Here is a 12,484-nt window from a genome sequence, read left to right on the forward strand (position 1 = left end):
AATTGCTGAAGACTCAGCTACCAGTGCTGCCAAGTCAAATGGCAGAGTTTGTTTTTGGACAAGTGCAAAAAGAGAGAGAGGGTGTGGGAGAGCAAATAAAAGACAGGAAAAGAGAAACTCTCTCCATGATCTTATTAAACAGACACAGATGGTCACTGCGGGCAGACAGTGGGTTCAAGACATAGAGACTGACAGGATGGAGACAACTGTAAGGAGAGATTAGACAGAGAGATGAAGAGATTTGTCTAGCAAGCCAGGAAGGAGAGGAAAACCAAACGGCATTGATGTGCTACCAGACTTCTCTTGGCAGTAATTCACAGACTCCTGGACTAAAAGAAAAGACAAGACAAGGAAAGTATGTAAAATTAGTATGCAAGATAGCAACAAAAAAACCTTGGTCTAGAAAGGGCTTCATAAGCATATGCTGCAAAGGGTCTGCTCTGTTCTGCATGAACTGCTTACATCTACAACTACTCACAAATCAAATATTTCTCAGTCAGCTGAAGATGGATATCATAACTTGTAGATGCTTTTTTTTTTTTTTTTGCATCTGATGGAATGTATCCAAGTACATGGAGAAATAATGGAAAAAGTTACACAAAATTATTTAGCAGAATGTCAAACAACATTAAAATGTCTAAATATTTCCAGTAACTCACTGTCTTTGATCTATAGGATTGAGCGTCACCCGGAACTGAATTGAAAATGTCTTTTAAACTGCAATTAAATTAGAAGCAGAATTTTAATTCACATGTTAATTTAGGAAATACAATTAAAATGTAATATAAATAAATACACAAAAAAAGTTATATTATTTTATATAAAAGTGTAGTTTTTAATGGCGTAATTAATATTTAATAGTTCATTACATACTATAAAATGAAAAGATTACAATTTTGATAGATGAATTTATAAACGTTGTGATATTTTTGTCGATAATACATTTTTAATTCAAATTCACGCACAAGAATGGAAAAGTGCCATTTTTTTATTCTGAATTTCGGCCAGCACTGCTGTGAAAAACATGTTCTGCTGAAAGATTACTGGAAACTAAAAAAAACTGCATGCCATGTAGTGTGTTTTGAGTTATCCCAAGCTAATCCACAAAATCTCTGTGTAAGAGGCAGTCAAGAGTGAGAACAAAGTGCAGAGACAAAGACAAAGACGGCAAGAAACAGAAAACAAGCTCTAATTAATGACCAATAAAGAGCAAGTGTCATCCACAGGATGTTGGTTTGAAGTGGTCAGCTGTGCTCGACTGCTGTTTTTCCTTCTCTGTTTGGATACTCTGAGCTGATTTTGGCTCACACTGCCCACCAACTGCACCTGTGCCCATCTGCACTTTTCCCATAATGCCTCTGACCACTCTAAAAGAGACTAAATCACTTCCAGCTGTGGTGCATGTGTTTGCAGCCAGCTATTATTTATTTTGCCATCCTCTCTTCATCCATCCCTCTGTTCTACCTCAGAACTTTCCATAAACAACAATGAAGACAAGCGAGTGAATGCTGGAGGGTTGAATGAAAGAGAAACAAAGAAATGAAGGTGTAAGGTGCTAATGTCATGTGCCGTATGTTGCACCAGCTGAACTGGAAAAAGAAATCTGCTAACGTGAATGAACAAGAAGTCAACTGCTTCCATACTCACACGTGTCAATGAAATAGCATGTTTCTTTTTCCTCCTCTCATTTGGGAACATTACATGGGAATTAACATTCTCTTCTTTTGTGTTTCCCTCCCTCCTTGGGTCTTTTTCTCTATTTATTCTCTCCAAACAGCTAATGAAATTTTGGAATGCGATGCTTGGGTGAAGGGTAAACGTTCCAGCAGCAGACTGGGTTCTCCAAACTTTGTTGTTTGCAAAGGGGTTTCTGTGTTTAATCAGCCCATGAGACTCTGGCCCCGGTTTCACCTGGTATTACGATCCGTCTCGGGAGATCCGATCACAAAAAGAAGGAAAATATCACCACTCCTTCTCCCAAATATACCTTTTAGGTTTATTTTATATGTTAACACTTGTATTTGGCATCATCCTGTTATAAAATGACTTCCAAAACGGATGTTAATACCAAATGTAAACAGAGCCTCTCACATGTCAAAAAACACACAAAAGAGTCCATCTGCGTAGATCGCACACCTACCGCCCTGTGAAATCTCCATTACCAGTGAGAAAGCGCTGTGGAAATATGCTTTTGTTTAGCACAATGGATGCTAAAGGGTGTTCACACTTCAACAAATGGAACATTCTCACACACTTTAGCCATCCTTCATCCCACATACACACACATACAGGCCTTAATGTCTGTGCTCTCTCACACTCCGTCCATCAAATGAACGGCAAAGGAGCACAGGATGATCCAATTCTCTTTCCTGGCTCGCTCTCGTCCTCGCCATCCCATCCTTTAATCCCTCTATCTATCACATCCCAGTCGTTCTTTCATCTCTCTATTTCTCACATGGAATGTGCTTAAGGTTAAGGGAAGCTCCTCATTTTTGGCACCAGCACAGAAGCGAGGCAGATGGGTCAGACACCCGTCTCCTAATCTGAGCGTGCCATGGCCGCTGCAGCAGCTGGCATCACTATAAAGCTCCCATGTGTGGGTACATACCGTGGCACACGGAGCCAGAGCACATCTGCACAGGAGGGCAACACCCCGACATGACATGGCAGTGTAAAAAATGAAGACAATAAAACAACACACGCAATATCGAAATAAACGGCCGGCGATTACAAGGCCGGCAGGGGGTCGGCTCAGAGCACAGAGCGCTGGCTGGATATGAAGTGCGATAGATGGAGTACATTTGTGCTCTTCTGGTGCTGGTTTGATCGTGGTCCATTTTGGGATTACCGCACTGGAAGCGTGACAAAGATCTGCACAGCACTAGGAGGCTGAAAATAGATGGTTTAAAAAAACGTTTAAATAGTATTCCCAAACCCCCACTAACATCAGGCTCAGGTAGTGTTGAGCAAGTTAGTAAAACTAAAAGAAAAATAGTTTTCAGTAATTCAGCTGCAATAAAATAAAATATAAATAATTAGATGAAAAACCTGGTCACACTTTTTTTTCTAAATTCCAATTCTCACTATTAACATCTAACTACAATTAACTACAACTGTTGCCTCAGTAAACTCCTAAATCACTGCTTATTTATTAATAGTTAGTAAGGTAGTTGTTAAGTTTAGGTATTGGGTAGGATTAGGGATGTAGAATATGGTCATGCAGAATATGTGCTTTATAAGTACTAATAAACAGACAATATGTTATTAATATTACAAGGCATGCTAATAAGCAACTAGTTAGTGAGAATTGTTCCCTATACAAACGTTTTACCAAAAACGTAAACTAAACTAAACCTAAAAAAAAAAATCACTTTATAAAATATAATGTTGAATTATACAGAATTAAAATAAAATATATATAAATATTTTAATAACACAAAAACTAATAAAAATGACAAAAAAACAGTAATTTACTAAATTATTAAAACAAACTAAAACTTACATTGAAAGTATTAAATAAAAGCTAATTCAAAATATCATTAAATACTATAAAGGTTTTTAAATAATCTCATTGCGGCCTTATGTTTCACTTGGGACAAAGAGGATTAAGTAAGTAAGTAATATAAATAATACTAAAATAACACACAAGAAAAGATAGCTAGCTAAACTACTGCTAAAAAAATGTACTATGCTGAGAAAGTAGTTAGTTGCACTATATACTTATATTCATATTTAAAATATGAAATAAAATAAAATAAAATTGTATTTTTACTTTTCTCCTAGTGTAATCCACAGATTTATGGAGAGAGGACAAGAACTGATGTGGAGAAGATGAGAGAAGGTTCTACTCTAGGAGAGGCATTTACTTAACATTAACTTAACATTTACTGTAAAGGGATGTTAAGCTTGGTTTGCTGTTGGCGATGCTCACAGTGTAGGCAAAGCACACCAGACTAGTGAGCAAAACAGAAATCTGTATTTCATTCCAAGTGCTAAATCGAACAGCACAGACTCTCATTTCCAACCTTTCTGCATGAAGCAGGGACTAAATCTTCTGTAGCCTTTAAGCTAGTATATAAATCAATCAGCATCACTGCTTTCATAGACCATTTTCATTACTGTATTTCTGTCACACACGCCCACAAACACACCCTCCATGTAAATCTCCAAGGCAATTAGCGTGACTGGTCCCAGCCAGAATAGAGAGGTGTAATCAAGTACACAAATCAACTGACCACACATGATCGGGTACGAACGTGTTAGCCAGCAGAATGCACGACAGCGTGAAATTCAATCTACCTTTCCATGCAAAATAACTGAAAAAACTCCCCTCCTCCCATCTCCAGCAGGCTCTGCTGTCAAAACGCTTAACTTTGATTGACAGCCGGAGTCGAGCAAGTCAGCCAGTCAGCCGTGGCGTGAGAGCGCAGTAGGCGGGAGTGTGAAGTTTAACCCCAGGAGTCTGGGACAGCTGCAGTGTCGCTGTGGTCTGTGGCTGTTGCACACCATAAATTCTCTCTAAAGAGGGTTTACTTTTTATTTTAATGGGGGCTGTAAATTTACGACCCTTGGACCCTGGAGATAGAGCTGTTTTTAAAGGAGCACTCCCTGTCTTTTTTGTCTCTCTCTCTCTCATACCTGTTTCTTTAGAAATTGGCTGGCTTACACAACAAAGTTGTACCTGGCCGTACGCTGGCGTAATATCTGGGAGGCCCTAAAAGGAAAAATGTTCACATGGACTATGTTAATAGTGTGTGAATAAATGAGGAGTGTGTTTGTGAACACATTATGTCCGATGTGACATAATATTGTGTGTGCGGGAGTGAGAATGACTACACTTGTGTATTTTATGCGTTCAGAATGACAAACTGACCCTCTCTCTCTCTCTCCCTATGTCTGCAGGTGTTGTTTGCTCTAAACCAGACTCTACTGCAGCATGAGAGTTTGCGTGCAGGCATTCTGCAGGGCGCCTTCACTACTGAGGACCTCATCACACACTATAACTGTGGAGACCTTAACTCCATCATCTTCAATCATGACACATCCCAGGTATGCGCACCAAAAACACAGCCTGGTCCTGTTCTATGCATCATGTGAGTATGTATGTGATGTATTGGAGTCATTATGAGCTTAAAGTTTGAGCAGCAGCAGGTTCCTTCTGATGGATGGCCTATAATTCTCCACTTCACCCTGCAACACACTAAAAGACTAAAGCAACGGCACACACACATAGTGAGAGAGAGAACGAACATTTCAGGAAAAATGTGAGGGAGCAGTAAGACGAGGAAGGGAGGAAATATCTTTCTGTTGTTCCATATTTCCTGCAAAGGTCAGACGCAGGGCAGCTAATGGCTCTGCTGCCTGATAAGGTATCTGTGCTCTCTCTTTTATCGCTTTATGCCTCTCTTTCTCATTCTCTCTCTATTCTGCTCCTGTACTCCATGCGGAAATTATGTAGTACTTGACTTGAGTGTAAGTCGAGTCTTTTGCTCAAGTCTCTTCAAGGGATAGTTCACCCGAAAATGAAAATTCTGTCATTAATTACTCACCCTCATGTCGTTACAAAGCTGTAAGACCTTCGTTCATTTTCAGAACACAAATTGAGATATTTTTGATGAAATCCGAGTGCTTTCTGATCCTGCATAGACAGCAACAGAACTACTAATGTTATAAACACGCGTCAAAGACTGACACAAAAAAGAACAAATTGTTGAATAAAGTCGTTATTTTTATTTTCTTTGTGCAAGTATTCTTGTAGCTTCATTAAATTAAGGTTGAACCACTGATGTCACATGGACTATTTTAACGATGTCCTTACTACCTTTCTGGGCCTTGAACATTGTAGTTGCATTGCTGTCTATGGAGGGTCAGAAAGCTCTCGGATTTCATCAAAAATATCTTAATTTGTGTTCCGAAAATGAAGGAAGTTCTTACGGTGAGGCTGTCTTAAAAATGCAACTCTCATGGTGCCGAAAAACAGTGAGATGTCTGAATCTGAGAACATGTAGCTGTTTAATATAGTAACTGACAGGCAATTAGGTTAAATATCTTTTTATTGCACAAAACTATTAGCTGATAGTTGCCATAAAAACCGAGACCTACGGATTATGAATAATGACAGGAAAATTGCTCACAGCAGGCGATTTGAAGTCTGACAGACTTGAAATTTATTGTTGAATACTGTGGATTGTTACATAAGCTGTGTTTTGAAGGCAGTGCTTTAAAAGTTATGAATTGAGAGACTTTATAGTACATTAAACACCAGTATTAAATCAATAACAGATCTGCTCATCTAAAACCATATATAAATTTATCGGCAACTCATATCATCTTACAGTGCAGTACCATTCAAAAGATTGGGGTCAGTATGATTTTTTTTTATATATATATATATTTATTCAGTAAGGACACATTTAACTAATCAAAAATGACAGTTAAGTAATTTACATGTCACAAAAGATTTCAAATAAATGCTGTTCTTTTGAACTTTGTATTCACCAAATAACCCTGAAAAAAATTTATCACAGTTTAGCACAGCTGTTGTGATAAGAAATACTGATAATAAGAAAAAATGTTTCTTGAGCATCAGATCAGCAAATTAGAATGATTTCTGAAGGATCGTGTGACACTGAAGAAAGATGGGAAAATTCAGCTTTGCTTGCATCACAGGAATAAATTACATTTTAAAATATATAAAAACTGAAAACAGGTATTTTAAAAAGTAACACCATTTTTACAAAATGTTACTGTATTTTTAATCAAATAAATGCAGCCTCAATGAACAAAATGGACAAAACATTTTTCAAAAACATTTGAACTATTCTAAGATATCTATCAAATTATCTTGCCCACCTTTTTTGACCATTGAATTTCTTTGATTTTTCCATCGATCTTTCCAGTCGAATTTAAAAATTTAAAAATTCCAAACTAAAAATTGCTTTATAGAGATTTCCGGAAAAGTCCATGCATATACCAGGTTTGAATACATGGAGTTTAAACTTTTGTAAAGTGTACAAATGTCAGTACGACCTTCAATAGACAGACTGATATTATCACCGCTGGCTTATGGAGTTTTTACTCCTCACAACACTCAACAAAGAGTGATATCCAGCTGATGAAAAATGTTTAGAGCAGTAAGAAATCAGAAAAATTCATATTCACTACTGAACTTTATTTATTTTTTATATAAAGATTTTACAACTACAACTGATTAGCAGATTAAGGAGTGGTTTCTCAGTCAGCGCTCAGTGTATAACGTTAAGTGCCTCTATGACCCCCACTGTGCAGCTGATTATGGGTATTTAAATTACAGTGTTAAAAGCCGGCTTAACTCTGAGCCCAAGCAGCGCTAAGATTATTATGCATCAGAAATTGATGTCTTTGTTCTCATACTTAAGGACTGTAGTGAAAGACCAACCTGCATCGCCGGTGCTGCCTAAAGAAGGGCTGTCAGTTGAAGACCTGGAGCCGTCTTCCACGACTGGGCCGGGATGGGTCTGATCCACCTTGGACTCCCCCTGGAGACCCTCTGGTTGCTGCGCTGGAGGTTTGTGAGCAGTTATGGGACGTCCTCTTGAGGATGTGGCACACAGGCTGGCCAACTGTGGCTGATGGAGAAATGAGTAACAGTTCATTAGTCCTTTTGCTCACTCTGCGATGCCCTGTACTTGAATTACCTAGTCCAAAATGGCACATTTGATGTAGACGTTTATCTTCTAATATTGAATATTTAATTGTTTTTGCAATTTTTAAAAAATGTATTTGAATTTATTTTTAAGATTTAGATCATCATCTAGCAATAACTCAGGCACAGTTATAGATTATGGCAAATATTTAATCTTCTAAGAGCACTCAAATGTCTCTTGAAACTTGCTTTCCCTTTAAGAGAGCTGTGTGTATTTGTGCATAAAAATGCAGTAAGTTCATTTATTGGGAAAAAAGTACAACAATACAAGACAAATAGAAAATAGGTTTATAATATCAAACATTTATCACTCATAACATAATTATAAATATAGGCATATTAAATATTATGCTATATATTTTGAATGATTTAATATGCCTAATTTGCCTATATTTAAAATGATTTAAAAATAAAACTATAAACTTAAGTTCACTATAATATTAAAATACAAATGTTATTTTAATGTTAACATTTAAATGATATTTAAAAAACAAATAAATAAATCGATTCAAATATTAAAATGTAAATGTTATTATTTAAATATGTTAACATTTAAATAATACTTAATATTGGAATAATTAAGATTTTTTTCAATGTTTTTGAAAGAAGTCTCTTGCTCTGCAAGGTTGAATTTATTTGATAAAAATACAGTAAAACAGTATTATTTTGAAATATTACTACAATTTTAAAGTTTAATATTTACTATTTTAATATATTTTAAAATGTAATCTATTTTTAAAAATCATTGTTTCAGTCTTCAGTGTCACATGATTCTTCAGAAATAAAAAAATTAATAAAATAAAATAAATATTATTCCAAACTTTTGACTAGTAGTTAATATTTTGAAACATTACTGAAAAAATATATTTAAAAATAATTACATTAATTAAAAAAATAAATATATATGAAAAATAAAAATAAAATATTATAAATAAAATATATAAATAAAATAAAAATGAACTTACAAATTAATAATATTTTTTATATATTATATTATTATATATGATTATTATAGTTATGTTATTATATTAATATTATTATTTTGACTTTTGAATTTTTTGACAGTTTAACTCATTAGTACGATATGAAGCACACTTGTAGATAACCTGACAAAATATTTTACCCATCAACGTATTGGACATGGCATTAGGACAGTTATAAATGTTCATTGCTTGTTTCCTGAACTAAAGAAAAATCACAGTCCAACAGTAATGGCACTAATGCTAACAAGTCTGAATGTGTTTCTATGCCTGTACATATCGTGCAGGATTCCTATTGTACTTTCCAGCATGAAAGCAACATGAATGGAAATCTAATTTATTCCACCTCATGTAGAGGGAGTTTATGAACACAATGATTCTTTGAGTCGGCGTAACCATGCCAGCTCCTACAGCCATGGCTCTCTGTTCACTTGGGTCTAATGGCAATTTGGTTAATGAAAAATTGATGCCTAATAAGGACCATTAAAGTCATTATTGCATGCATTGAGGGGAAATCAAGGACTCTTTGTTATTGCTGTAGCTAATCTGTAATATTTCTCACTCCCTTTTTGATAAGATTTCCACGGGCAATTGCTTGCAGTGCAGAGTGTCACCCGGACTATTGATATCTTCTCTCCTTTCAAAGAGCGTGACACTGGAAATTTTATTGTGGCCATCAAGGATTTTGTCACAGTTGTCATAGAACTAATTGTACCCTAGAAGATGAACGCAAGTGTCTGGATGTCCAATATGTCTCTTGGCAGGGTGTCAGCAATGCGGAAGTATCACTGAACTCATTGAATTTGAGAAACAATATCATGAAATAGGAGTGATAAATACAGGACGTGTCATTATTTTGTCAGCCAGTATGCTGAGGAATGAGCAATTACTCAAAAAATTACTTTAAAAAATCATATTAAATAATGCATTACAGGAAAGGCCTTCTGTAAAAGGTTTGGATGCTTACAGGGGTACAGCAGTTCATCTATCAGTGTCTGAACACACACACACATTGTGGAGCCAAATGTATGGCTTTCTGCTCCACTGCACTTCAGTTCTTTAGTGCACAGGCAGGAATCTCTCAGATAAACACACGTGTATAGCCATATTTACCCCCTCTGCCTCTCCATTTCCAAACTGTTCTCTCATTAGCAGGGCGTATGGATAAATACACAAACATATTATTTAGACGTTCCAGAGCTCTGGATTCTAACAAGAGGCCACCTCACAGTTTCCCTTTTAAGTCTCTCTCGCTTCCTCCGTCCCTGTACCATTATCCCCCCCCCCTCTGGTGTATGTATAGCTGGTTGAGCTTAAAGTTTGAGCAGCAGCAGGTTCCTTCTGATGGATGGCCTATAATTCTCCACTTCACCCTGCAACACACTAAAAGACTAAAGCAACGGCACACACACATAGTGAGAGAGAGAACGAACATTTCAGGAAAAATGTGAGGGAGCAGTAAGACGAGGAAGGGAGGAAATATCTTTCTGTTGTTCCATATTTCCTGCAAAGGTCAGACGCAGGGCAGCTAATGGCTCTGCTGCCTGATAAGGTATCTGTGCTCTCTCTTTTATCGCTTTATGCCTCTCTTTCTCATTCTCTCTCTATTCTGCTCCTGTACTCCATGCTGAAATTATGTAGTACTTGACTTGAGTGTAAGTCGAGTCTTTTGCTCAAGTCTCTTCAAGGGATAGTTCACCCGAAAATGAAAATTCTGTCATTAATTACTCACCCTCATGTCGTTACAAAGCTGTAAGACCTTCGTTCATTTTCAGAACACAAATTGAGATATTTTTGATGAAATCCGAGTGCTTTCTGATCCTGCATAGACAGCAACAGAACTACTAATGTTATAAACACGCGTCAAAGACTGACACAAAAAAGAACAAATTGTTGAATAAAGTCGTTATTTTTATTTTCTTTGTGCAAGTATTCTTGTAGCTTCATTAAATTAAGGTTGAACCACTGATGTCACATGGACTATTTTAACGATGTCCTTACTACCTTTCTGGGCCTTGAACATTGTAGTTGCATTGCTGTCTATGGAGGGTCAGATACACAAACATATTATTTAGACGTTCCAGAGCTCTGGATTCTAACAAGAGGCCACCTCACAGTTTCCCTTTTAAGTCTCTCTCGCTTCCTCCGTCCCTGTACCATTATCCCCCCCCCCATCTCTGGTGTATGTATAGCCGGTCAAGACATGGGAAGCGCTGTGTTTCTGACCATCAATTAGAGCAAAAGGTCCAGAATTGAGCTCCATAACCATATATAATCCCTAATGTCTTGCTCTCTTTCAAAGATCTATACACACTTTTCCAATTCCAAAGATGGATTCCAAACACATAGAAGCCCAAGTAAAAAAAAGCTGTAAGACCTTCGTTCATTTTCAGAACACAAATTGAGATATTTTTGATGAAATCCGAGTGCTTTCTGATCCTGCATAGACAGCAACAGAACTACTAATGTTATAAACACGCGTCAAAGACTGACACAAAAAAGAACAAATTGTTGAATAAAGTCGTTATTTTTATTTTCTTTGTGCAAGTATTCTTGTAGCTTCATTAAATTAAGGTTGAACCACTGATGTCACATGGACTATTTTAACGATGTCCTTACTACCTTTCTGGGCAGCAAAAGGTCCAGAATTGAGCTCCATAACCATATATAATCCCTAATGTCTTGCTCTCTTTCAAAGATCTATACACACTTTTCCAATTCCAAAGATGGATTCCAAGCATGTGGAAGCCCAAGTAAAAAAAAAAAAAGGTAATTGAGCCTATATATCTCAAAATTGCAATTTACGCATGGCATTTTTTACTTTTGACTTATAATTGCACCTATTTATCTTTTGTACTGCAACTTCTTATAATTAAGACTTCAATTCTTGTAATTGCAACATTGTATATCACAATTTTATATCATATGATACATAAAATTATAATATTTATTTTATCTTTTTTTATTTTTTACTTTGGGGTGGCAATGGACTGCCATGAAGTTTTTTTAAATTATTATTATTATTTTTTTTACAATGACAAACCTTAAAATTGAGATGAATCTAGACAAGTTTCCACAATTTTCCTAACAATGTCACAATGCACTTGCTGTAAAAGCACTGAAAACCCAACAAAGTCAAATTATACACTGAAAACTCTACTTTGCAGTGCTATGGAGATCAAAAATCTAAAATAATTAGAAAATTGAGGCTATAAACAGCATTGCAGAGGAAGAAGCTTTTTTAAACAACGTATTATTTTAATTTACTGTAGTAGCAGTAAATTTTTTAATGATAGTAATGTTATAGTGTTATATTAAATCTAAAAGAGGAAATCAATTATACTTAATTTTATTACAACTGTGGCCAAGATGTCAAGAAAGACTCTAACGTAAATTGAACACCACTGGTTATATATTTATTTATTTAAAAAAAAAAAATATCTTAATTTGTGTTCCGAAGATGAACAAAGGTCTCACGGGTTTGGAACGACATGAGGGTGAGTAATTAATGACAGAATTTTCATTTTTGGGTGAACTAACCCTTTCACTATGGACAGCAAACTAAAGCACATTCAAGGATAATGTGAACATGAACTAATTAAATGTCAGTTATGAGTTAGGTCTTAGTAAAAAAAACAACAAAGTATATTAGGCCCTACTATATAAATATTGCATACTCTCTATCTACAACATTTCATAATTTAAGATTATTACATTATATAACCATCCATACTTCCATACTCCAGCTTCTGTACAGACCCTGTACAGCAGACACTCTTCAACACACTGAAGGCTTTCTATACTGTGTGTTATGTTGGGG

General features: G+C 36.0%; 1 protein-coding gene across 1 annotated transcript in view; it reads left to right on the forward strand.

Moving 5' to 3' along the window:
- trabd2b (TraB domain containing 2B) overlaps window positions 1-12,484 on the forward strand; it is an 87,432-nt gene that overhangs the window by 42,855 nt on the left and 32,093 nt on the right. Inside the window, exon 3 of the mRNA XM_016524332.1 lies at window positions 4,903-5,049. Coding sequence (XP_016379818.1) covers window positions 4,903-5,049 — 147 coding nt within the window. The remainder of the gene's footprint in view (window positions 1-4,902; window positions 5,050-12,484) is intronic.

This window comes from Sinocyclocheilus rhinocerous, unplaced genomic scaffold (assembly GCF_001515625.1).
Source record: "Sinocyclocheilus rhinocerous isolate Xijiao unplaced genomic scaffold, SAMN03320098_v1.1 scaffold813, whole genome shotgun sequence".
Classification (NCBI taxonomy): Eukaryota; Metazoa; Chordata; class Actinopteri; order Cypriniformes; family Cyprinidae; genus Sinocyclocheilus; species Sinocyclocheilus rhinocerous.